This window comes from Microcaecilia unicolor, chromosome 3 (assembly GCF_901765095.1).
Source record: "Microcaecilia unicolor chromosome 3, aMicUni1.1, whole genome shotgun sequence".
In the NCBI taxonomy this organism is placed as follows: Eukaryota; Metazoa; Chordata; class Amphibia; order Gymnophiona; family Siphonopidae; genus Microcaecilia; species Microcaecilia unicolor.
This window is the reverse complement of record NC_044033.1, coordinates 157,093,948-157,121,804: the sequence shown is the minus strand read 5'-3', so window position 1 is coordinate 157,121,804 and position 27,857 is coordinate 157,093,948. Positions and strand designations below refer to the sequence as shown.

General features: G+C 44.3%; 1 protein-coding gene across 1 annotated transcript in view; it reads left to right on the top strand.

Annotated features, from left to right (window-relative positions):
* Positions 1 to 267: 267 nt before the first annotated feature.
* Positions 268 to 27,857, top strand: part of LGALS8 (galectin 8) — a 39,077-nt gene continuing 11,487 nt past the window's right edge. The window contains exons 1-7 of the mRNA XM_030196519.1: positions 268 to 370; positions 3,611 to 3,699; positions 5,960 to 6,170; positions 6,589 to 6,711; positions 23,494 to 23,550; positions 23,633 to 23,659; positions 23,778 to 23,866. Coding sequence (XP_030052379.1) covers positions 335 to 370; positions 3,611 to 3,699; positions 5,960 to 6,170; positions 6,589 to 6,711; positions 23,494 to 23,550; positions 23,633 to 23,659; positions 23,778 to 23,866 — 632 coding nt within the window. The 5' untranslated portion in view covers positions 268 to 334. The remainder of the gene's footprint in view (positions 371 to 3,610; positions 3,700 to 5,959; positions 6,171 to 6,588; positions 6,712 to 23,493; positions 23,551 to 23,632; positions 23,660 to 23,777; positions 23,867 to 27,857) is intronic.

Below are 27,857 nucleotides of genomic sequence, written 5' to 3'. Positions count from 1 at the left end.
CTGTCCAGTGTCACCCACCGCTCCACATTTATATAAACTAGACATATCAAAGGGTTTTGGATGTAGCAGAAAATTACTAATATCACACTCCCCTCCATATTTATACAAGCTCTCAATAGGCTGGATATATTAAGGGGTCCACCTGGAGAAGAAGAAATGTATCAAGGCAAGTGTGATCACATAGTGCAAGCTCATCACGTTTGTTACTACCGAAGATGTAATAAGCAAGCGTACTGTTAATAATAAGCCACTTGGAGAGGGCGGCACTTGAAGGGTTGTGAAAGTGAAAGTAGAAGGAAGGAACGGCGTCCGGCGGGGCAGAACGAGGCTAGAAATGGCGGTGGCCGTACGGAGGCGAGTGTCGGAGCCGGTGAGTTTGATGGGGGTGACGGCTGGCATACCCCAGGGCAAGAGGAAGCCCCGAATCGCGGCCTTGGTTCTTTCCTGTCTCCACTCCGTGTTCCTACACGGACACACACCCTGCCCTGCGTGCTTTTCTTCCGGTTTGCTCTTAGTTACGGGTGGTTTCCTGTGAAATAAAAATACAGGGGTGGGCCGGGGACAAGGTCACTAAAGAAATCCCGGTCTAACCCGTCCTCCATCCTTCCAATCCTCTCCTAAACTACCATTCGCCCTGATCTCTAGACCACCCGTTTTTCCAGCAGTCTCCTCCCAGCCCATTCTTATCAGTCAAACTATGCCTTATCCCTCAGCTGAGTCACCCACCCAGTTTCTCTCACTCTCCCTTCCCACTCCATTGCAGCCCTCACCTCACGGGCATATCTATGGGACTTTATTTTTTGGCTGGGTGTTGCTTCTCCCTAGCTTGACCTCTCTTCCTCTATTGCCGTGTCAGTGTTGAAGAATCCAGGCCCTAAGGAGAAGGAGAAGGAGGAGGAGGAGGAGGGGGGAGGAGGAGGGGGGTGGCGGCCGTAATCGCCCCTCAGAAACCGAGAATGCTTAGGTACATAAGTATTGCCATACTGGGAAAGACCAAAGGTCCATCGAGCCCAGCATCCTGTTTCCAGGTCACAAATACCCAGCAAGATCCCAAAAATGTACAAAACATTTTATACTGCTTATCCCAGAAATAGTGGATTTTCCCCAGGTCCATTTAATAACGGTATATGGACTTTTCCTTTAGGAAGCTGTCCAATCCTTTTTTAAACTCCGCTAAGCTAACCGCCTTTACCACATTCTCTGGCAACAAATTCCAGAGTTTAATTATACATTGAGTGAAGAAACATTTTCTCAGATTTGTTTTAAATTTACTACATTGTAGCTTCATCGCACGCCCCCTAGTCCTAGTATTTTTGGAAAGCGTGAACAGATGCTTCACATCTACCCGTTCAACTCCACTCATTATTTTATAGACCTCTATCATATCTCCCCTCAGCCGCCTTTTCTCCAAGCTGAAGAGCCCTAGCCACTTTAGCCTTTTCTCATAGGGAAGTCGTCCCATTCCCTTTATCATTTTCGTCGCCCTTCTCTGCACCTTTTCTAATTACACTATATCTTTTTTTAGATGCGGCAACACAATATTCGAGGTGCGGTCGCATCATGGAGCGATACAAAGGCATTATAATGTCTTAATTTTTGTTTTCCATTCCTTTCCTAATAATACCTAACATTCTATTTGCTTTCTTAGCCGCAGCAGCACACTGAGCAGAAGGTTTCAATGTAGTATCAACTACTACTACTACTACTTATCATTTCTATAGCGCTACCGGACGTACGCAGCGCTTTACACTTGAACATGGAGAGACAGTCCCTGCTCGATAGAGCTTACAATCTAATTAGGACAGACAGATAGGACAAGTAAGGGATAAGGGTTAGGACAGATAGAACATATCAGGGACAGGGGACAGTTGAAGCGTTAGGTTTAGGAATTAAAAGCAGCATCAAAAAGGTGGGTTTTTAGCTTAGATTTGAAGATGGCCAGAGATGAGGCTTGGCGTACCGGCTCCGGAAGTTTATTCCAGGCATACGGTGCAGCAAGATAGAAGGAACGGAGTCTGGAGTTAGCGGTGGAGGAGAAGGGTGCAGATAAGAGAGATTTGCCCAGCAAGCGGACACCTAGATCCTTTTCTTGGTCTGTGACTCCTAACATGGAACCTTGCATGACGTAGCTATAATTCGGGTTCCTCTTTCCCACATGCATCACTTTGCACTTGCTTACATTAAACATCATCTGCCATTTAGACGTCCAGTCTTGTAAGGTCCTCTTGTAATTTTTCACAATCATCCCGCGATTTAACGACTTTGAATAACTTTTGTGTTGTTAGCAAATTTAATTACCTCACTAGTTACTCCCATCTGTAGGTCATTTATAAATATGTTAAAAAGCAGCGGTCCCAGCACAGAGCCCTGGGGAACCCCACTAACTACCCTTCTCCATTGAGAATACTGACCATTTAACCATTTAACCCTACTCGCATTTCTGTGTATATGAACAATAAAGTCTTGTAGTACAGTATGGGTGACCTCCGTGACCAAATCTAAGGACCATGCAGATGCCAATTTTTTATATGGGATATTTGGCGTGTTATCTTGCAGGTATCCATGATGATAGGATAATGGCACTCCTTGTGTTCCTCCAAGCGTGAGTGCCTCAGATAATACTTCCTGCACATCTTCAGTTAAATCAGTCCATTGAATTGAGTCAACATAGTGTTTTAATTGTATATGAGCAAAGAAGTGAGTGTGAGGTAGATCATTACTTGATTTAAATATTGTCCATAGCAACAGGATACAATTTTCCAATGAATACAATAGAAATCAAACAAAATAAAACATGGAAAAGAAAATAAGATGATACCTTATTTATTGTACATAACTTAATACATTTCTTGATTAGCTTTCGAAGGTTGCCCTTCTTCGTCAGATCGGAAATAAGCAAATGTGCTAGCTGACAGTGTATATAAGTGAAAACATTCAAGCATTACTATGACAGTCTGACAGGGTGGGAGGATGGGGGTGGGTAGGAGGTATGCATGGGGACATCAAAGCATATCATTGATATTCTAACAGGATGGGTGTGGATAGGTGAGGGGTGGGGTGATCAACAGAGAAATACAGCTTTATGTTTTATAATGGGCTAGGAACCCCAGATCCTTGTTAAGTCCTTTCTGTTGGGTGTTAAAATATTCAATCATTCTGACTTCAAAGGTCTTACGTTCTTGTATGGTTTTAAAGTTACCTTTCAGGATTCTCACTGTGACGTCACTGGTACAGTGTCCTGGTCCTGTAAAATGCTGACCAATAGGGGTGGGAGCCCTACTGGCACCAGTATTGTTCATGTGATGTCTATGTAAATTGAATCTTGTCTTAAGCATCTGGCCTGTTTCTCCAATATAGCATCCTTCGTTACATTTTTTACACTGAATGATATATACCACATGTTTTCCATGTTTTATTTTGTTTGATTTCTATTGATAACCTTAAGAGTGGACTAACACGGTTACCACACTCCTCTACCAATGAATACAAGAAATACTTAGCTTTTTCACTTGTTATAACTTCATAAAGTAAAATATGTGCCTCTGAGCAAGTGATAAATTTTATTTTTGTATAATATTTTTATTCTTGATGATTTTTATTTTCCCCCTAGATGATCCCATATGTAGGAACAATTCATGGTGGACTGAATCCTGGAGAGATGGTGGTGATCCATGGAACTGTTTCCAGGGATGCTGACAGGTACAGTAGTTGACTTCTGCCAGACTTCACTTGGTTATGCCAAATGGGCTAAAAGCTCACAAATCTGCATACTGGTTCACCATGTTGTTATAAATTATATAGAAGCACAATTTGTGTGTTCCAACTAAATAAGTATTCATTATTTTAAACCTACATACCTATAAGATCTTGAATCAGGATTTGAGGTCACCATTGGAAGAAGTCTTTCAAACACAAGAAAGTGACAGTTTATGGCTGTCTTCATCACAAGCAATGAGTATTCTAGGCTGGCCGCTACTAAGCATATGAAAAGGTCAAAGTGCATTTGTAAAGTGTAAGCTAGATTGCCATTTTCATATCTTTGAGGCCCTTTTACTATTCCGTGGCAAAAAGTGGCCTGTGGCAGTGTGAGCGCGTCTTTTAGGCATGTGCCAGGCCAGTTTTTACTGCGTCCTGGAGAAAGGGACCTTTTTTTTTTTTTAAGGGGCTGGAAAATTGACATGTAGCAAAATAAAAAAAACCAGTGCACGTCCATTTTTGGCCTGAGACCTTACGCCACCCTTTGAGTTAGCGATAATTTCTCACATTGTAGGCATGCAGCACACTGCCATTTACTACCGGGTAAGCGCAACGTGATAGAAAATATAAAATATTTTCTACTTCATGTTTTTGGCGCACGCCAAATTGAATTACCGCCTGGAGCATGCAGTAACCAGGCGGTAATGCCGATATGGTGAATGCTGGATGCGCTTAGACCCTTACGCATCTTTGTAAAAGGGCCTCTTTGTGAGGAGTTGGCTGCTGTTTGTAAATTTCCTTCAAGACTGGTGCCGTCAAGAAAATGTAGAAGTGGTGGAAGTATGACAGCCTCCTGATGTTGAGGAAATAGTAACCTACTAGTTAGTTTCTACAACTGTTCATAAACTAGTATAAATAGAACAACCATAGGTCTTGACAGCTGGTAGAAGTTATCTCAGTTTTGGCTTATATTCAGCAGCAACACTTCTGTCAAGACTTGCCCCTTATCAGCAAATGATCTGTATCAAAGTAAAGACTAGTTCTCACTCTCCAAATAGAATAAGGAGTTTGGTTATGAGATATACAGCTGTAGATGTACCAGCATTGTGTAGGTTCTTGGGCAGGCCTTGATAAATGTTCTTTGGATCTAGGAGCCAACCCAAGAAATTATGAGCTAGTGGCTGAAAGCTCTCTCAACCTTGTTCTTCCTTCTTCTGTTCAGCTTCAGTGGGAACCAGTAGGGAAAGGGTCCTCCTGCAATATTTGGTTCACCTTTTGAGATCTGTTTCATTAGGCCCATTTATCCAGATTGTTTTCCCATTCTATGTCTATAGGGGGGAAAAAGCATAATAAATCAGGTTCAGTGCACCATTGTATGATGCTGGGAAGAACACATGTCCAGCTCCCCCTCCCCTTCTTTCCAGAAGTATGCCATCAGGAGCATAACATTCCACTGATTGTGCCTGAGGTAAATGCCTCTTTGCTACATCTATTACTTCGGTCAGGTTCCTGCCATTTTCTCTCTCTCAATCTCTCCCCTCACCCTTGTCTCTACCAGTCCCTCAGCCAGCTAGCTATCCATCCCATCCTCCCAACAATCAGTTATTTTTCAGCCAGCTATACTCCCATACTTCAGTCAGCTACCTCTCACTTTACTACCTGCTGTCTCCAGAAGAGCTGCTCTTTTACTGCCCTGTACCATGTGCTGAGAGGTTGAGCTATTTGGTGCCCAAACTCACACTGGGCTCACAATCTCACATGACTTAAAAACATGACACAAACTTGGGCGTTCAGTCACCATTCAGTACAAACTTACCAAGAGCTTTGCAGAGCCAGACAGCTGTTTAGGGTAGGATAGGTGAAGCAGCAGTGAGGATATTTGGGGAACTCCATTTTAAGGTACCATGACAACCCGCAATTTGTCAACCCCTGTAGTCTGACTATTGATTAATTATCCCCCGGCAGAATTCTGTTAGCAGAGTGTATTTATTTGCATTTGGCTTATGCCTTTTTCAATTTATTTATTTACTTAATTTATTTTTCAGTTGTAGGTCAACACAGTAGATATTTCAGTTTATGTTGAAGAGTTTCAATTTAGTTGAGTCTAGGGCATGTATCTGCCATTTGTCTTAGACAGATGAATGTTCCAGTAATTTCTAGACCATTGTTCTTTAAAGTTTGTTCTTTCCAGGCTCTTTCAGTGTTTCCTATGTGTTTGGTTTTGTCTGAGGGCTGAATGTTCACGTGTTCAATCCGATTCTAGGTTTCAAATGGACTTTCAGTGTGGTAATAGTAATACACCTCGTGCAGATGTGGCCTTTCATTTCAATCCACGCTTCAAGGGATCCGGCCAGATTGTTTGCAATACTTTGCAAGCTGAGCAGTGGGGCTGTGAAGAAATCACCTACAAGATGCCTTTTGAAAAAGGGAAGCAGTTTAAAATCACATTCCTTATCCTAAGTGATAAATTCCAGGTAGGTATTATAGAGAAGAATGGAAGGAACTTGTCTTTGAAGCTTCTTATCAGTATCGTAGGTCTGTTTGTACTTTGGTTTTATTGTCTGGGTCAAGGATCAGATTTGGTCCACTGCTTTTACCAGCTGGCTCTTGAGAGGTCGTGTAAACTGATCAGCTGTCCCTGCACCCTCTCTTTATATACAGACCTTTACACTGTAGCAATTGCTCATTGCTGAAAATAAAAGCAATTATTCCACTGATGTCCTTACTGAGGCTGTGAAAGCAATTCTTAGGGCAAGAAGCATAATCATTGCTATAATAAGACTCAAGAGTGAAACAGGTCATTGTTCACTGTGTAGAAGAAATGTTTTGAAAGGTTGTGCTTTATCAAATACAAGGAATCTTAAGCCAACTGAAATGTTGTGCTCTTCCTAGGTTGCTGTAAATGACAAACACTTACTGCTGTACAAGCACCGGATTAACCTGGAGAGAGTCAACACCCTTGGGATACATTATAACAAAGTGAAGATTCAATCCATTGAGTTTGTTTCTGTCATTGTAAGTTTGTTTGTATTCTTTTCAATCACCATTCATTACAAACCTAGAAAATAGAAAATGTCAACAAATGAATAAATATAGCCTATCTAGTCTGCCCATCCATAGGGTCTATCTCTTCCTTCCCCTAAGAGATTCCACTTGCTTGACTCACATGCTCTTGAATTCAGATACAGTCCTCATGTCCAACCACCTCCTCCAAAAGGTCATTCCATGCATTTACTACCTTTTCCATAAAGAAGTATGTGTACATCATTTTTATTGGTCAAACCACATGAAACAATACAGAAAAGTGCTTCAGTTTGTAGTGAACAACAACATCTGAATCATCATGTAACTGGGACCCACCCACCCCCCACCCAATGGCACTATGGCAAACAAAGATAAGTAAATTAATACCAATGTCAACAGAATAACCATCAGATATTGAGCAACAGACTTCTGGCTCAATATGCCTCAAAAAGGTTCCCAGGTAGCAAAAACCTTGGATGCTTGAACATCTGCAAAATCATGAATCCGGTAGTTCCAACTGCATCTGATAAATCATGAAAGAACGCCATCACTGCTGTGAAGGCTTCACAATGGACATTCAGTCAAACAAGATCATTTTCATTGCCATCAGAATAGCCATTCGAAGGAAGGCCTTACCCTCTGCAGAATCTCCATCATCAGAAATATGAGTCAATTAAAATCAAAGGCGAACACTGAACAGAAAAGGCTACAAATAATGGTAAGTGGCTAGTAAGCATGTCCAAAACTGCTGTACTGCTGCAAATGACCAGAACATGTGACCCAAGGTAGCTCCCGAAGCTTGGCAATTAGGACAGGCTCCCAAGGTATTGAAAGCTGCCCAAGCTGCTCGTTGCGGAGAGATATACAATCGAAGTGTAAATTTCCATATCATCATGCTGATCAATCCATAGACTGGTGGGTTGTGTCCATCTACCAGCAGGTGGAGATAGAGAGCAATCCTTTTGCCTCCCTATATGTGGTCATGTGCTGCCGGAAACTCCTCAGTATGTTCTCTATCTCAGCACGTGGTGGTCACACACAGCAGCAGCAGCTCTGGCTAGGTCTCCAAGCCGAATCCTTAGGTTTTGTTGAGTACCTGGGGTTGAGGGCTCTTCTTGAGCAAGTGCAAACCTGGTGGTGCCAGGTCCCTCCTTTTCTCCCCCCTCCCGCTGGCTCCGTTAAAAAAAAAAAAAATTTTTGAACGTCCTTTAAGGGCGTTTATTTCAACGTTTATATCGGCGTTTATTGCAACTGCTCACTGGGACACCAGTTCGTTACAGCTCGGAGCGAGAAGCAGGTAATTTTTACCTTTTGTAGCAGGCAGGGGGTTCCCCGATCAGTCTCCACGTGGCCTATGGCGTCGGAGGGCGAGGGCGCGAAGAATCGCTCCCCGGACCGCGTGCGCGTCTAGCGGGGATGCGGGGGTTTCAAAGCCTGAATCGCCTTTTTTGGGCGTCAGTTTGGAGGTCGGTCAGTGTCCCGGTTCTTCCTCCGGTGCGGCGGTTTTTCCCGCCATAAACGCCCATCCCCCGCTGCTCGCTCCCCCCCCCCCCCCCCATTTTGACCGGCCACTCTGCTCGGACGGCATCTTCTTGGGCCGCCCTCGAGGTGGGAGACGTTAATGCTATGGTCGCCCTTGATTCGGGTGACGGCAAGAAAGCAGCCAAAGTTAAGCGCCGTTTTTCCCACGCGGCTCCTTCTCGGAGTTTTGCACCAGACGCCATTTTGGATGCGCAGCATGTTTCTCCCCCACTCTTGCAAGCGCCGGTTGAGGGTGCGTCTAGGGATGTGGCACAAGCTGCAGAAGTGCAGTCTGGGGGGGTTCTCCCCTGAGTTCATTTTGCTGCTGCATCAGGCTTTCCTTATGCAAAACGCTGCCCCTGCTCCCCTGTCCGATAAAGGGGTTGAGGCCTCCTGAAGCAAATGCCCTCTGGTGGATTTCCAGGCCCTAGAGGACTCTGTTTCCTCTGATATAGATGAGGGCAACGTATCTGAGTTCTCCCAACGGTCCTTTGGGGATTCCTTGGAGGAGACGGATTCCCGCTCGGATGGAGCGGATGACCCCTCTGCAGCGCGGATCTTTAGCTCAGAGGATTTGCCCAACCTGTTAGTGCAGGCCATGAGCATTTTGATGATTTCCTCTCCAGAGGACGTCTCTCCCTCAGCCTCTGCTGGCTCTGCCATTATGCTGGGGGCGAAGTGCCCACCTAGAACCTTCCACGTGCATGAGGCCATGCACACCTTGATTTCGGCTCAATGGGATGTCCCAGAAGCGAGCCTGAAAGTGGCTAGGGCTATGTCCCGCCTCTATCCTCTGCCTGAAGGTGAACAGGAGGCCTTTCTTTGGCCTACCGTGGATTCTTTAATCACTGCAGTGACTAAGAAAACGGCGTTGCCGGAGGAAGGTGGCACAGCCCTAAAGGACGCCCAAGACAGAAGATTGGAGGCAGCTTTAAGGTCGTCCGAGGCGGCTGCTTTAAGTTTGCAGGCCTCAGTTTGCGGCTCCTATGTGGCCAGGGCGTGCCTGACGATTGTGCAGCGGGCTTCCCCCTTGGATCCTTCCTTGAGGGCTGATTGGCTGGCCCTGGAATCGGGCTTGGCCTACTTGGCAGACTTGCTGTATGATGTCTTGAGAGCCTCAGCTAAGGGTATGGCTCAGACAGTCTCTGCACGGCATTGGCTTTGGCTGAAGCATTGGTCTGCTGACCACGCCTCTAAGTCTCGCCTGGCTAAGTTGCCTTTTAAAGGCAAGCTACTCTTTGGGGTCGAGCTGGACAAAATTGTGACCGATCTCGGCACGTCTAAGGGCAAGAGGTTACCAGAGGTCATGGCTCGGGCCAGTGGTGCCCGCCCCGGTTCCTCCAAAGGACAGTTTCAGGAAGCCCGTCGGTATCGCCCAGGCAAGTCGGGCTCCTCTGCCCCCTCTTCCCCCTCTTCCTTCAAGAGGAACTTTTCCCCCAAGCAGCATTCCTTTCGCAGAGACCGCCGTCCCGGAGGTGCCTCCTCCGGTCCTCCCCCAGGGTCTCGTACCCAATGACGGGGCCCTGGTCCATGGCCCAGAGCAGATTGGAGGACGCCTATCCTCGTTTCTGGGCGAGTGGACCAGGGTAACTTCAGACGCTTGGGTGCTGGAAGTCATCAGAGACGGCTACAAGCTAGAGTTCTGCCGACCCTTAAGAGATGGGTTTGTGCACTCTCCCTGCAAGTCTCCGGTCAAAGCTGTGGCAGTGCAGCAGACTTTGGACAATCTGATCCGCCTGGGTGCGGTCGTTCCGGTGCCAGAAGATCAGCTTGGCAAGGGACGTTACTCCATTTACTTTGTGGTACCAAAGAAAGGAGGTTCTGTACGGCCTATCCTCGACCTCAAAGGGGTCAATCGGGCCTTGAAAGTTCGGCACTTCCGAATGGAGACTCTCCGCTCTGTTATAGCGGCAGTGAAGGCAGGGGAGTTCCTGGCATCCTTGGACATCAAGGAAGCGTACTTGCATATTCCCATCTGGCCTCCTCATCAACGCTTTCTGCGTTTTGCAGTCCTGGGCCGACACTTCCAGTTTAGAGCTCTCCCGTTCGGGTTGGCTACTGCTCCGCGGACCTTCTCCAAAGTAATGGTGATCATCGCGGCCTTCCTACGAAAGGAAGGAGTACAAGTCCATCCTTATCTGGACGACTGGTTGATCCGAGCCCCCTCTTATGCAGAGTGCGGCAGAGCTGTAGACCGGGTGATTGCTCTTTTGAGCTCCCTGGGGTGGATCATCAACTGGGAGAAAAGCCAGCTGCGCCCGACTCAGTCCCTGGAGTACCTGGGAGTTCGATTCGACACCCAAGTGGGCAGAGTGTTCCTGCCAGACAATCGGATTGTCAAGCTTCAGGCTCAGGTGGACCAGTTCCTAGTAGCCTCTCCTCTTCGAGCTTGGGACTATGTGCAGCTGTTGGGCTCTATGACGGCCACGATGGAAGTAGTGCCCTGGGCCAGGGCTCATATGAGACCACTACAACACTCTCTTCTGCAGCGCTGGTCTCCAGTGTCGGAGGATTACGCTGTGCGCCTTCCCTTGGACCCAGCGGTGCACAATGGTGGCTGAGGACAGACAAGTAGTCCGCAGGAATGCCTCTTTTGACCCCGGAGTGGGTTGTCATCACGACGGACGCCTCTTTTACGAGCTGGGGAGCCCACTGCTTCGGAAGGACAGCGCAGGGGCTCTGGTCTCCTGCAGAGGCAAAGTGGTCTATCAACCTCCTGGAACTTAGAGCCATTTGGTTGGCGCTTTTGGAGTTTCTCCCGGTACTGGCGTTGAAGCCAGTACGGGTCCTGTCGGACAATGCCACAGCTGTGGCCTATGTCAATCGCCAGGGAGGTACCAAGAGCGCTCCTCTAGCCAAGGAGGCCATGAATCTATGCCAGTGGGCGGAAGCGAACCTGGAACAGCTGTTGGCGGCCCACATTGCGGGAGTCATGAATGTCAAGGCGGACTTTCTCAGTCGCCATACCTTGGATCCTGGAGAGTGGCAGCTATCGGCTCAGGCGTTCTTGGACATCACGAAGCGCTGGGGCCAGCCGAGCCTAGATCTGATGGCGTCATCGGCCAATTGCCAAGTGCCGCGCTTTTTCAGCAGAGGACGGGACCCTCGATTTCTGGGAGTAGATGCTGTTCTCCAACAGTGGCCGACACAGGAGCTTCTCTATGTGTTCCCACCCTGGCCCATGTTGGGCAGGGTACTAGACCGGGTGGCAAAGCATCCGGGCCAGATAATCCTGGTGGGTCCGGACTGGCCCAGACGTCCCTGGTATGCGGACTTGATCAGGCTCTCAGTGAACGGCCCTCTGCGGCTGCCAGCGAAGCAGGGCCTGTTGCATCAGGGTCCCGTGGTGATGGAGGATCCCTCCCCCTTTGGTCTTACAGCCTGGCTATTGAGCGGCAGCATCTGAGGAAGAAGGGCTTCTCAGACAAGGTCATCGCCACTATGCTGAGAGCGAGGAAGCGCTCTACTTCTACTGCTTACGCCAGGGTTTGGCGTACCTTTTCATTGTGGTGTGAGGCAGGCTCACTTTCTCCCTTCACTGCTCCAATTTCTTCAGTGTTGGAGTTCCTGCAAGAAGGTCTGGAGAAAGGCCTGTCGCTCAGTTCCCTTAAAGTCCAGGTAGCGGCTCTGGCTTGCTTCAGGGGTCGCCTCGCAGCCAGATGTGGTGCGCTTTCTCAAGGGAGTTAATCACCTACGCCCTCCTCTGCGCTCGGTGGTGCCTGCGTGGAATCTGAATCTGGTGCTAAGAGCCTCGCAGAAGCCGCCTTTTGAACCCTTGTCGAGGACATCTCTGAAAGACCTGACGTTGAAAGCAGTCTTTTTGGTGGCTATCATTTCAGCCAGACGAGTTTCCGAGCTCCAGGCGCTATCATGTCGGGAAACCTTCCTGCAGTTCACTGAGGCAGGAGTGTCTATTCGCACGGTGCCTTCCTTCCTGCCCAAGATTGTTTCTCGTTTCCATGTGAATCAGCAGCTCTGCCTACCCTCCTTTCGTAGGGAGGACTACCCAGAGGAGTACTCTGCTCTCAAATATCTAGGTGTGAGACGAGTCATCATCAGATACTTGGAAGTGACCAATGATTTCCGGAAGTCGGATCATCTGTTTGTGCTGTTCGCAGGTCCTTGTAAGGCTGCAGGCATCCAAGCCTACAGTGGCACGATGGGTCAAGGAAACCATTGCAGCGGCTTATGTGGCCGCGGGGAAGATGCCGCCTATCCAGCTGAAGGCTTACTCCACTAGAGCACAGGCGGCCTCGATGGCAGAGGCCGGGTCCGTCTCCTTGGAAGAGATTTATAAGGCGGCAACTTGGGCATCGGTTCATACCTTCTCCAGGCATTACCGCTTGACTGTGGCTGCTCGGGCGGAGGCCCGGTTTGGAGCTTCAGTATTGCGGTCAGGGATTTCTATGTCCCACCCTGGGTGAGTACTGCTTCGGTACATCCCACCAGTCTATGGATTGATCAGCATGATGATATGGAAGGTAAAATTATGTATCATACCTGATAATTTTCTTTCCATTAATCATAGCTGATCAATCCATAGCCCCTCCCAGATATCTGTTCTATTTTTATTCTGGTTGCATTTCAGGTTCAAGTTTAGTCCTCTGTTCCTGTTCAGGAGGATCTTCGTGTTCAAGTTTTTTCGATTGAATTCTTCTGGAGTTGAGACGATTTTGTGTTACAGTGAGCTGCTGCATTCCTCTCCCCTCCGTTTTACAGGGCTGGATTGAGACCTAAATTCTGCCGGCGCTCCCTCCTGCTTCGTGCGGCTGTAGGGCAGCTTTGTACCCCTCCCGCTTCGGCGGTGTTGGGGTCAGTCAGCTCCTCCCGCGATTGCGGTTGCAGGATAAGCCAGATCCCCCTGCATCGGCAGGTGTGGTGTCCCTCCCACGCTCCGCGGGGATGAGCTGGACGGATTCCCCTCCCCCACTTGTGTGGGGATGAGCTGGGTTGATTCCCCTCCCCCGTTTCGGCAGTGGTGAGCTGGGCAGAGTGTCCCTTTGTGGGTGTAATTCTCTAAGTGCTGAGTCCTGCGGATGGAGCTTTGATATCGACATACTGAGGAGTTTCCGGCAGCACATGACCACAAATAGGGAGGCAAAAGGATTGCTCTCTGTCTCCACCTGCTGGTAGATGGACACAACCCACCAGTCTATGGATTGATCAGCTATGATTACAGTGGTGGAAATAAGTATTTGATCCCTTGCTGATTTTGTAAGTTTGCCCACTGACAAAGACATGAGCAGCCCATAATTGAAGGGTAGGTTATTGGTAACAGTGAGAGATAGCACATCACAAATTAAATCCAGAAAATCACATTGTGGAAAGTATATGAATTTATTTGCATTCTGCAGAGGGAAATAAGTATTTGATCCCCCACCAACCAGTAAGAGATCTGGCCCCTACAGACCAGGTAGATGCTCCAAATCAACTCGTTACCTGCATGACAGACAGCTGTCGGCAATGGTCACCTGTATGAAAGACACCTGTCCACAGACTCAGTGAATCAGTCAGACTCTAACCTCTACAAAATGGCCAAGAGCAAGGAGCTGTCTAAGGATGTCAGGGACAAGATCATACACCTGCACAAGGCTGGAATGGGCTACAAAACCATCAGTAAGACGCTGGGCGAGAAGGAGACAACTGTTGGTGCCATAGTAAGAAAATGGAAGAAGTACAAAATGACTGTCAATCGACAAAGATCTGGGGCTCCACGCAAAATCTCACCTCGTGGGGTATCCTTGATCATGAGGAAGGTTAGAAATCAGCCTACAACTACAAGGGGGGAACTTGTCAATGATCTCAAGGCAGCTGGGACCACTGTCACCACGAAAACCATTGGTAACACATTACGACATAACGGATTGCAATCCTGCAGTGCCCGCAAGGTCCCCCTGCTCCGGAAGGCACATGTGACGGCCCGTCTGAAGTTTGCCAGTGAACACCTGGATGATGCCGAGAGTGATTGGGAGAAGGTGCTGTGGTCAGATGAGACAAAAATTGAGCTCTTTGGCATGAACTCAACTCGCCGTGTTTGGAGGAAGAGAAATGCTGCCTATGACCCAAAGAACACCATCCCTACTGTCAAGCATGGAGGTGGAAATGTTATGTTTTGGGGGTGTTTCTCTGCTAAGGGCACAGGACTACTTCACCGCATCAATGGGAGAATGGATGGGGCCATGTACCGTACAATTCTGAGTGACAACCTCCTTCCCTCCGCCAGGGCCTTAAAAATGGGTCGTGGCTGGGTCTTCCAGCACGACAATGACCCAAAACATACAGCCAAGGCAACAAAGGAGTGGCTCAGGAAGAAGCACATTAGGGTCATGGAGTGGCCTAGCCAGTCACCAGACCTTAATCCCATTGAAAACTTATGGAGGGAGCTGAAGCTGCGAGTTGCCAAGCGACAGCCCAGAACTCTTAATGATTTAGAGATGATCTGCAAAGAGGAGTGGACCAAAATTCCTCCTGACATGTGTGCAAACCTCATCATCAACTACAGAAGACGTCTGACCGCTGTGCTTGCCAACAAGGGTTTTGCCACCAAGTATTAGGTCTTGTTTGCCAGAGGGATCAAATACTTATTTCCCTCTGCAGAATGCAAATAAATTCATATACTTTCCACAATGTGATTTTCCGGATTTAATTTGTGATGTGCTATCTCTCACTGTTACCAATAACCTACCCTTCAATTATGGGCTGCTCATGTCTTTGTCAGTGGGCAAACTTACAAAATCAGCAAGGGATCAAATACTTATTTCCACCACTGTAATGGAAAGAAAATTATCAGGTATGATACATAATTTTACCTTGTAAAGCAGTTCTCGGTGGTGCACGGATACAGCTCATTTATGTGTAGAAAGAATAAAAGCTTCAGTATGGAGTGTGAAGTGTCCAACTGCAAATCCGTACTCTGGCCCTGGCCAATGCAGAATAGTCCAAATCTTCTGTGGTGTCCTGCAAATAACAATGATGAAATGTTAACGGGATATGCTGCTGTGAACCCAGTGTGTAAGCATCCGAGAGAGTCTCTTGAATGTCTGTCAAATTTTACCAAGCTATAAAATGAACATAATGTCTTAGCTGCAGATAAGCAAAAAACTCTTGGTTAGTGAGATGATAAAGTGTTTAAGTTATGAGAACATGCACCACAGTTTGCCCTCCTCATTAACAAACTGTAAAAGATACTTAATGCCTTTACTTGCCCAAGTAACAAAAACTGTTAGACCCACTCCTGGAAGGAATCAGGATTATCACAAAGAGAAATAAAGGGGATAACATGAGAAGAAAAATGATAACGTTTGCATACCCGTCTCCACGTTTTCTTCCCTTTTTTCAAAATGGAGTATTTCTTAAATGTACCTGAAGGAAACCCGTGTGAAGCATGAAGTAAATAGCTGAAGTGTACCTTGTTTAAGTTTTTTTGGAAACCACAAATAGCACATGTTTTTTCAAAAACCAATACACTATATATTGACATGTCAATTCTTAAGAATCCATCTATTTGGATTCATTCAGGTCTACTTGATCCATTAATTCATACATTTAAACAATGTGTTGAAAGAGAATTTCATTCCATAGAACTGAAGAAGAAAAAGAGAGATGTTAATTTATCATCTGCTGAATTTCAAGCAATTCAATCTTTGTCTAGAAATGGGAATTTGGTGGTCAAACCTGTCAGATAAGGAGGGAGGATTGTGTTGATGGATATAGATAGATAGAAGTAAATAGATAATTGATGGATCATGAATTTTATATCTTAAGGAAGATCCACTCCTGCTTTACAAAAAGAAATAACATAGATAATTGATTTAGCAGCAGGGGCTGGTTTTATTACCAAGGAGAAAGATTGACAGTTACATTTCCAGTAATTCCTACTATTTACATACTTCCCAAGGTACATAAGTCTCTTGTAAATCCACCAAGCAGACCCATTGTCTCTGGCAATCTTTGTCTAGATTTGAGGATGTCTTTCTTCGACCACATGTCCCCCTGATTGAGCCATATATTAGAGATTCCACCCATTTTATTAACATTTTGAATAATTTAGACTATGACTTGTCTGATACTCTTTTAGTGACTATGGCTATTGATTCATTATACACAAATATTCCACAACTTGAAGCCTTACTAGTAGTTGAAAATATTTTGAGAAATATGATTACTTACTGCAAGATACCTAACGTTTTGATTATGACATTAGTAACCATCGCGCTTACTAAAAATTACTTCCGATTTTTAGATCAATATTGTCAGCAGATAAAAGGCACAGGAGTCAATCAAATACTCTTTCTAAAAAATGACATATAAATTTTAGTAAATCATCTCTATAAAGAGGCACACAAATATACAGTGTAATCCGCTTAAGTGCAAGGGTCTGGGACCAAAGAAATACATGCAGTTAACCAGAGCATGCACTTAACCGTTGTGACCCAAAGAAGCTTTTCATCTGATAAACGTATGTACAGTACTGTTTATTATACGTACAGTATACAGTCTCTGTTAACTGACGTTATACAGTCTCCGTTAACTGACGTTAGGCTTACTTGAAGTAATCAGTTATAGTCCTCTGTACACTCTTGTGTCTGAGTTCCATAGACTACGTCTGCCAAGACGGTAAAAACTGTCATAGCACTGACATCCAGTGGCCTCCAGATAAGCCCGCACGGTGTTGAGACTCTCCAGCGATCTTGCAAAAGTGACAGGAGGTTGTTGAATTTCGTCAGCATGTGCCTCGCTGCTCATTTCGTCATCTGTTTCATCATCAGCCGTTGCCTGCATGTAGGCGCATATCTCAACATCAGTGCTGTTGTCAGCTGTTTGTAGATCGTAATCAACAGCTATGTAGTGATGAAACTCCTCTTCAGTAACACCGGCTGGGTTGTCAATAGCCTGTTCATCTGACATGTTTGCAACAGCTGCATCTGTTTCGTCCCTCTCCACATCCCTAACAAAGCTTGCCCGCTTGTAGCAGTTCACAATGGTTGCCTGTGTAACATGATTCCAGGCTTCTTTCTACATATGTAGGGAATCCAACAGTGATAGATTATGAGCCAGTTCAACAGCTCATCAGACGACGTAGCACAAGAGCCCGATAATGTTGTTTGAAATTGGCTATTATGCCCTGATCCATAGGTTGGATCAGAGAGGTAGTGTTTGGTGGCAGGAAGACCACCTTGACGTTAGACAGCCTGACATCATCACTGTGTGCAGCACAGTTATCACAAAGCAACAAAATCTGATGCTTTTGTGCACATTCTAGTGTCTAACTTCTTTAGCCACTGCTTCCAAATTTCCCCAGTCATCCGTGAATTTGCATTAGCCTCGTATGACACAGGAAGTTGCTTAACATTCTTGAAGCAACGGGGCTGTTTGCTCTTTCCAATGACAAGTGGTTCCAAATTCTCGCTCCCATCCATATTGCAGCAAAGGAGGATCGTCAGTCAGTCTTTCGACGTTTTACTTCCTATAGTTTCGGCTTGTTTGAATGCAAGTGTTCCACCAGGAATCGCTCACCAGTAGAGACCGTTTTTGTCAGCTTTCAAAATGTCACAAGGTGCAAACTCATTCAAGATGGTAGGAAGAACTGAAACAACCCAATTTTCAGCACCAAAGACATCAGCGTCTTGTTTTTCACCATAATGTTTCTTGAATTTTATGTTGTTCCTCTCCTTCCATCTTTCCAACCATCCAACAGTGGCTTTGAATTCAGTTAGTTCAAGACTTTCAGCTAGCTGATTAGCTTTCTCCATAAGCAGTGGACCACTTACAGGAAACTGTCTGCTCCTGACATGAGAAAACCACCTAAGAAGAGCATCTTCTACATCCTTTTCCCGCCTGTTTACGTTTCTGGTGTGGATTTGTATTGTTTGGCCAGTCTTCCAAAAGCTGGTCTTTCTGCTTCAAGATACGTGAAATTTGACTGGGATTGACACCATATTCTTTAGCAATAGATGCTTGACTTTTTCTAATTTTTTAAGAACTTCTATTCGTTCAGCCAGTGTTAAAGTCTTACAGTTGCGCGACGACGACTCCAGTGTACACTCTAACAACATTCTTTCACTTCTTCTGCCTGTGGCAGTTAACCAACAAGATTTCAAATTTAGCACCCCTTTGTCACACGCCAATCGGCTTCCATATTCCGCGCGTGCGCTTATGCAGAGTCTTTCCTGCAGAGGAGTGGTCTTAAACCATGCATATAAGCGAATCTTGCACTTATCAGTGGTGCGCTAAACCGAAGTTTGTCCCCATACAAATTGATGGCGCCAAAAACGGGACTGAAGTACGGCATGCAGTTAAACAGAGCATGTGCTTATCCGACGTGCACTTAAACGGAGTGCACTGTATATATGTATATATATTTATTAAATTAAATACATAAACACTTTAATCATTATAACAGATAAAACTTAATAAAAAGGTAATAAAAACATAATCAGAAAGATGTACAAGCTATATAAATATAAAATGCTGCAGAAGAGACAAAGCCTAATAGTAGAGACTATTATAAAGAACAAAATTACAGAGCATATTCGAAAGCATGGATTAGTGAAACAAAGCCAACATGGATTTAGTGAAGGGAAATCTTGCCTCACCAATCTATTACATTTCTTTGACGGGGTGAACAAACATGTGGATAAAGGTGAGCCAGCTGATATTGTGTATCTGGATTTTCAAAAGGTGTTTGATAGATTACCTCATGAAAGACTCCAAAAGAAATTGGAGAGTCCTTGGATAGGAGGTAGTGTCCTATCGTGGATTAAAAACTGGTTAAAAGAAAACAGAGAGTAGGGTTAAATGGTCAGTATTCTTAATGGAGATGGGTAGATAGTGGGGTTCCCCAGGGGTCTGTGCTGGGATCGCTGCTTTTTAGCATATTTATAAATGATCTAGAGATGGGAGTAACTAGTGAGGTAATTAAATTTGCTGACGACACAAAGTTATTCAAAGTTGTTAAATTGCAAGAGGATTGTGAAAAATTACAAGAGGACCTTACGAGACTGGGTGTCTAAATGGCAGATGATGTTTAATGTGAGCAAGTGCAAAGTGACGTATGTGGGAAAGAGGAACCCAAATTATAGCTACGTAATGCAGGGTTCCATGTTAGAAGTCACCGACCAAGAAAGGGATCTAGGGATGATAACGTCGAAACCTTCTGCTCAGTGAGGTGCAGCAGCTAAGAAAGCAAATAGAATGTTAGGTATTATTAGGAAAGGAATGGAAAACAAAAATGAGGATGTTTTAATGCTTTTGTATTGGTCTATAGTGTGACCGCACCTTGAATATTGTGTTCAATTCTGGTCGCCGCATTTCAAAAAAGATACAGTGGAATTAGAAAAGGTAGAGAAAGGTGACAAAAATGATAACGGGGATGGGACGACTTCCCTATGAGGAAAGGCTGAAGCAGCTAAGGCTCTTCAGCTTGGAGAAAAGATGGCTGACTGGAGATATGATAGAGGTCTATAAAATAATGAGTGGAGTGGAACAGGTAGATGTGAATCGTTTGTTTACTCTTTCCAAAAATATTAGGACTAGGGGACATGCAATGAAGCCACAAAGTAGTAAATTTAAAATGAGTTGGAGAAAATTTTTCTTCTGTCAATGTGTAATTAAACTCTGGAATTCGTTGCCAGAGAATGTGGTAAAGGCGATTAGCTTAGCGGAGTTTTAAAAATGTTTGGACAGCTTCCTAAAGGAAAAGTCCATAGACCATTATTATATGACTTGGGGAAAATCCACTGCTTATTTCTGGGATAAGCATCATAAAATGTATTGAACTTTTATGGGATCTTGCCAGGTATTTGTGACCTGGATGATAAAATATGTATGTAAATCATGACTCCTCCCCTGAGCACACCCGCTCTACAAATACCTATCTTCTCAAACCACACGTACTTGTAGGAGTGACCTAAAGTTATTAGAGCCCTTGTATTTAGTGCTATGCTGAAAGTGGTTTCTAAAATTGCCTTCTAAATACCTAGCCACAGCATTTGATCTCAAAGTTCATATTTTCATGTATATAATACCTAAATTTGACAGTTGTGCAGATACCGATGAGTTAATTGTGGATATTTTTCATGATTATTTGTAGGTATTTGTGTAGCTAAATTGTGGACCTCGCTTCCCATTCCTATTCAAGAGAAAGCATCATTCAAAATGTGCGTAGAGATTTTTCCACTGGTGCTGTCTACAATACTCCTAGATTGTGTGACTAAGGTTCAATAGGGTGGGCCCTTGGCTCAGTGAGAATGCTGTAAGAGTATAAGGATTGCCATAGTGGCTCAGACCAGATGTCCATGTAGCCAAGTATCCTGTTTTCAGCAGTAGCCAATCCAGATCACAAGTATCTGGCAGGATGGCAAAAGAGTAAATAGATTTCCGGAACAAACAGTGGGGTTTCCCCTTAGCCAATCTTAATAACAGTTTATGGACTTTTCTTCCAGGAAAAGTTACATCCTTTTTTGAACCCTGCTTTGCTTTCTTTGGCAATTAATTCGAGAGCTTAGATATACATTGAGTGAAGAAATATTTTCTCAGATTTTTTTCTAAATGTACTACTTATAACTTCATAGTATGATCCCTAGTCCTTGTACTTTTGGAAAGAGTAACAAGCCATGTAGGATGCCTGACTTGTCTCCTGAGCCCGGTGTTTGCTTCTGTGGCCAACTGTCACTGAGGATATTGTGGAACCAGCATTCACACCCTCTGGTGATGGAGGGAGTTGTAGCCGTTGGGCATCAGTGGACGCTTTCTGGCCAGACTTTACAGCGAGCACTGTTGCTTCAGTGACTGGGCTAGATAAGGAAGGGTTAAAGATGGATGCAGTATAGAATCATGGCCCAAATACAGGCTGATTCTGTTTGAGCTAGATCATAAGGAAACTACGTCCCCCTTACCCCCACCAAAAAAAGCCATACTAAAGAGTTTTGTGGTGCATCATCAAACTGTTTTCTGAAGAATCTCTTCTGTATTTAGTACGTTTGCGTCTCCTTTTATTTGGGAATGCAGGATTGTTAGTTGCCCTAGATCAGTCTTGGTATGTCCTATGCGGTATAAGTTTTTGCATATGAAGGAATTATGTTGTCTACATGTGAAATGAAAATAATATTTTTGAATTAAGGCACTTGTTCAATTTAGCATGGTACTGTGATATTGAAAAATGCTAGAAGCGAGTACTAGGAAAAACAGTTCAATAATTTTAATTGTGTTTTTATAAAGACTGTTTTAATGTAAAGAACAAGATGAGCTTTAGACTAATTTTTATTAGAAAAGGTTTAGCACTAAAATAAGTTGATAAAATATCCCAGTGGTATAAAGTGAACAGAAACGGTATGCGATATGACATAAGGATGGTTAATTTAATTATCACTGGCTCTCTTATTTATATTTAAGCCTTCTTTAATAAAATTATATGATATGGCCAAATTATCACAACAAGTAACAATATCAAGATTGCTCAAAGGATATAATATTTTAAATAAAACTAGTTTTCATATAAATTTCTCCCATCTCAAATAATCCTTCCCATTACCTTTCATTCCGAATGTCAAAATTGTATCATCATAAACTACCCAAAAACACTTTCCCCGTTCCCTCAATATAAGACCCCAAAGCTGTACTTTTACACAGATCTAAGAGAGTTAAGAATTGTGTTACATAATCGCATAGTTAGAGACCCATAAAATGATCTCAGTTTTAAGGAATTTATTAATTACTTTCTCCCCAGCTTGGAACACAGACACTCCATCCACAAGAACTCATGCATCTGATTTCTTCACGTTGTGAGCCCCAGTGGCTCTAGATGTACTCATGGGATCAGAATACGTTTCTTAACAATAAGACAGGCTTTCTGAACAGATAACTCTTGTTCAGCAGATGGGAGGTCAAGATCATCACTAAGATCTAGGAGACACTCCTCTAGGGTCATAAGCATAGCTATTCCCATCAGATCTTCTTATTAGTAAAATATGGCACAGTATTTAAACCCCATGGTCTTCATTTAAAGAAAAAAATGCCAGCTGTAGCATTTAAAAGTAATCTGTATATTCAGCACTGCTATCTGGATTGTGAGCGGCATAATTGGGAGTGCCAAACACAAATTATCCCTCCTGGACATAATGATGGAACTTGCTCAAAATCAGAGTGCTCAGCACCATTTGCACCTACAGAATTGGTACCTATTGGTCTGCCCAGTAAGGTGGTTAGGTTTGTAACTGGGCAGACTAGATGGGCTGTTTGTCTTCATGTGCCATCTTCATCTGGGTTACTATGCTTTGAGCTACCAATAAAAAAGTATAAGATAAATCCAAATTTAATAAGAGATTTACTTATATGATATAAATAAGGCCAAAGAAAGTTAACATTACTCTGACCCAAAGGCTCATGATCTAATAGCCTCATATACTCACCTGTGCTAATATTTTATCACATATAAATACACATTAAATATAAATACACATTAATGCATGTTATTTAATGCAAGCCCCATCATTCTCAGTGGTGCCTATTTACTAAGCTTATGACTCATATTAATGTGCATTAAATCATTAATGCAGATTAGTAAATGAGGCCTTAAATATGTACTCGGGGCATTGGAGCATCTCTGGGATTTCAGCTAGAAAGCCACATGGGAATGGGGATTGCGCAACCTGTGGGATTCCCATGGGTATGGAAGAAGTTCCACGGGATTCCCATGGGTATAGAAGAAGTTCCACGGGATTCCTGTGGGTATGGAAGAAATTCCATAGGATTCCGTGGGTACAGAAGAAGTTCTACAGGATTCCCACAGGGATGGAAGAAGTTGCCATGGAATTCCTGCGGGAGTGTAGTCAAAATCTGTGGTGACTCCAGGCTTGGAATACACTAAAAGAGGTAATTGGAGCACCAGAATGAGGCTGTGAATACCCAGAGAGGTAGCTGGAACACTGGACTGAGGCTTGGAACACTAATTGGTTAAATAGTGGATACTATCCAAAAAACCAAGGGAGGCTGTTGGAGTTGAGAGTAAACAGAGGGCTGCGAGCAAGTAAATAATAGTGTCAATTCCTGCGGATACAAGTGGGGATGGAGGAGATCTTAGCGGGTACGGGTGGGTATGGGTTGGTTTCCATTGGGATGAATGGGAATGGGTGGAATTCCTGTCCCCGTGCAACTCTCTAATATGATCCCTTGCTGCCCCGACTTTCAGCCAGGTGCTCTATCTGTTAGGCTGCTAAGGGACTAAACTTTATCTTTTACATGTCTTCTTTTCAGCCTTCACAAGGTTTACAGCCTCTTTCTCTTGGGGCAGTTTTAAAGAATGGGGAAATGGTAAGTACACACATTTTCCTTTCGTATGTATTGTTTTAAATATTCCACCATTTCAAGTTCTGTGCTCTGTTTTTCTTTGTAGGAAGATAACCCTAAAAAAGCTGAGTTGGTAAGTGTTTTTATAATTATAATGTATTTAACTTACGATGCATATAGGCATCCTATTAAAAACTCAGGCCTACAGAGTGTAGAAGACAATATCTTTACTGTGTTTTTCTTCATTTCAGGTCCTTCCTTATATAGGACGGCTTCATACTCCACTTGGTCCTGGGCAAACAGTTGTTGTCAAAGGTGAAGTAAACCAAAATGCAAACAGGTGAAGAACTAAGCCATATTTTAAAAGCCAAAGTAAACTTATGCAATAGTCTTACTTGTAGCTGATTAACACAGAACAAATGTGATTCAGGTTCTAGTAGTCAGAATGAATGAAATGTGACTGGTATGGGGAAAGGCAGATCCGGATAACAGCAGATTCAAATGAGATAGTAAGTCCTCTCTGTCAATGAAGCCCGGAAGGACAGATTGGAGCACTGGAGAAGCATCTTTAAAAAAAGATGAAAACAGAATAAGAGGTTCTGGAAGCCAGTAGAAACATAGCTATTCAGTTAAAGTAAAATTTCTTGTGTTTTTCAAAATGCTCTATAACACTTTAATATGAAATGTAGCTTACCTGGAGGATTCCAGTTTTGTTTAACTATAATATGAGTGATAGTATCCATTATATGTCACTTTGGTATTTGCTTATTGTAATACTAGTGTGTCACCTTTTTAGTGTTGTGCCTACCCAACACTTACAATACAAAAGATGTAACACAAAATGACAAGCCAAGTGCTGCTTTTTGAAGGGCTAAATTTTGTTTAGTACAGTTGCTGTAATGCATCCCATTGATGACACCTGTATGAAATGAAGGAGTGGGTATGTTAAAGGAGCTGTAACATTTTGTGACCTTGGGAAAAATGTTTAGTATGTAGGACTCAAGTTAGAAAGAGAGAAAATAATTGTCATCACAGTTCTAAATCATTCCTCCATCTTGGGTATTTGCCTGTGGGTGATGTTTTGTTGGATCATAATTGCTTGTCAGAAAACAAACTCAAGAAATGGAGCATAAAATGTTAAATCCCTAAAGCATACCCATTCAAAGCTGTGTGCAAGCCCAGTACCTGTCTTAAAAGCAGGGTTTAGGCTGGGTTTGGCCTGTTTCTATGTAAAGTGGCAGTCTCCTTGTTAGCTGTGGTTCATATTAAAGTGTTGCATTTAAATTTGGCATTGGAAAATATTGTTAGTTTAACATTTGAATGGTGATTCTTGGGAAGAAAAGAGGGCTTCCCAAACCTGGCCTGGTAACTCCTTAGCCAGATAGTTAGTAACTAGGTTTCATTGCATAAAATGGGACCTGTGCGAAAATAGCACGAGTTAGTGGTAAAATAACCTGTTGTAATGGTAGCCCAGATTGATAACTTCCCTCCTATGCTTTCTGGATAATTATTGGGACCGCCCAAGCTCTTTCCCGACACTGTGAGGGTAAATCTATAGCAGGGCACCTGGTAGATGGCTACTTTCCTTTTTAGAATTCTGGCCTAATTAGGTATAGACACACTTAAAAGTTAGGTGTGAGCACTTATACCAGGTATATGACTGGTATAAGTGCATCTAATTGCCGCAGATACACGTGTAATTTATGGCATTCCATAACTTACCTATGGAAGTTTGAGTCCCAGGCTTCACTCATGTGCATCCTCCTTGAAATATGGGTTTTCTAAGTTAAGCACATATGTACAGAATAGAACGTGGACAAAATGTTGGTATTTATGCGCATATGTGCACACGTACACGTGTAAATTCCATTATTCTAAACATTTACAAGTATAAGCAGTGCATAATTTATAGAATTACTTTTTATATGGATAGTGCTAGGGTGGTCATTAATGACTTCCAGCAGCACTATTCGGATAATGGTGCTGAAAATCACCCATCCAGTGACACTTATCTTGACAGCAGCACTTGCTATCCAGATAAGTGCTTTTAAAAATATTGGGTTCTACAGTTTTTGGCTTCTAATTGGAAACACTAAATAGTTCAGATTTTATTTTATTTGGTGCATTTTTACCCCACATTTTCCCACATAAGCAGGCGCAATGCGGCTTACATTAAGTCAAGAGTATACAATTCAATATAGCAGAATGTGACAGGAGGGGAAGGTACACGGAATGACACGGGCAAAGGATAGGGGTGAAGAGCCAACAAGTGGTAGAGGTTCAACAATGGAGTAGCCAGGGGAATAAGCCTTGGTGAATAAGAAGGTCTTTAAGGACTTCTTGAACTGCTGATGGTCAACAAGCTCCTTAAGCTGTCGTGGCAGGACATTCCAGGATTGTGTGCTGATGAGGAAGGACGAAGCATAAAGAGACTTGTATTTTACATGCCTACAGGTGGGGTAATGAAGATGGAGGTAAGTCCTTGCAGAGCTCTGGGCATTTCTAGAGGGCAGGTCGATTATAGTAAGCATGTATTCAGGGGCTTCTCCATAGATTATCTTGTGTGTAAGTGAACAGATTTTAAATGTAATACGGTCCTTGATAGGGAGCCAGTGTAGTTGAAAACGGAGCAGCTGAGCAGGAAAAAAAGCGTGATTTCCCCAGGATAAGTCGTGTGTCTGTGTTTTGAGCCGTTTGAAGCCGTTTAAGAATATAGGCCTGGCAACCGGCATAGATCCCACTGCAGTAGTCTATATGGGACAGGACCAGCCAGTGAACAAGGGTACGGAATAGCTCCTGTGTTAAGAAATGCCTGATACGCTTCAGCCTCCACACTGCATAGGACATACGTTTCGTGATGATTTGCACTTGATTGTCCAGGTGTAAGTGGTTATCCAGCACATTTTCTAAATATTATTTTGAAATCTTCAAAAGCTTTGTGGCTACATTTGTGTCTTTATGGTCACTCTTTCCCACTTCTTCCAGGCTCCCTGTTTCCCACCCAACCACTCTTTCTGACATTCTCTCACCCCTCCCCATGTAATGCTTGCTTTTGTAGAGATTGTGGTAGCCATTTTTGATTAGGCATTGCAAGGGGCAGGGGCGAGTGGGGTTCACTCCTACTCCAAGGACCCACTAGATCATCAGGGCCAGTAAATACTACTACTACTACTTAACATTTCTAGAGCGCTACTAGGGTTACGCAGCGCTGTACAAAATAAACAAAGAAGGACGGTCCCTGCTCAAATGAGCTTACAATCTAAAGAATGAAATGTCAAGTTGGGCCCAGGGGGACCATCTGGGGCTTGGGGGGAGTCAGAGCTGCTTCAGGAAGATGGGGGGGAGCAATGAGCTTTGGCCTTACTGACAGCTAAGCAGGTGCCAGCCAATATTCAGTGCTAGCACCCTCATAGCTAACCAACTAAAGTTAGGTGTTTGATCGAGTAGCTATGCAGGTGCTGGCACCAAATATTGTGGGACTTGCATTACTGCCAGCTCCTCCCCAACTCTGCCCTTGAAACACCCCTCTCTGACCTGTTTAAATAGCTATGAATATTGACCAGATACGTGTTATACTTTTGAAATGTTGTGTAGAGCTGCAGTTCTCAACTAGGGTGTTGGGTCACACTAGTTGCTCAGCCAGAGCTAGGAAGTGTGTTGTCAAAAATTTGATGTAGATAGCAAGACTGCCTTTTCCTTAATTGCTTCATGTGCATGCTGGATAAGGAGAGCTGTGACCAGGGCCGGTCCTAGGGTCTCTGGCGCCCCCCCCTGCAGACTATCAGTTGGCGCCCCCCCCCCATATCCTTTCTCTCTTCTCCCACCCTGCCCCTGTCCAGCGATTCTCCTTTGCCTCCATCCCCCTCCCATTTATGTCCACCTGCCCGCCCTCTTCTCCCCCAACATCCCTCTTTTTCTTCTTGCCACCCTGCGTGGTTTAAGTCTTTTTTAAAATTTACCTCCGTCCCAGCGGCCGCGTCATTTCAAAGCCCTGCCCGTCTCTAGCCTTCCCTCCCTTCATGAGTTCGTTCCCGCAGAGTCCCGCCCTCTAGGAAATGACGTCAGAAGGCGAGACTCTGCGGGAACGAACTACGAAGGGAGGGAAGGCTAGAGACAGGCAGGGCTTTGAAATGACGCGGACGCTGGGACGGAGGTAAATAAAAGATTTAAACCCCCAAGGGCGGCGTGGTATGGCGGCACCGCAGCGGCGCCCTTGAAGGCAGGCGCCCCCCTGCGGTGCTTACCCCGCTTACTGGGTTTGACCAGCCCTGGCTGTGACCCACATACTGAAATCCCTGTCACCTCTTCCTGTTGTTGCTTTCTCTCTATCT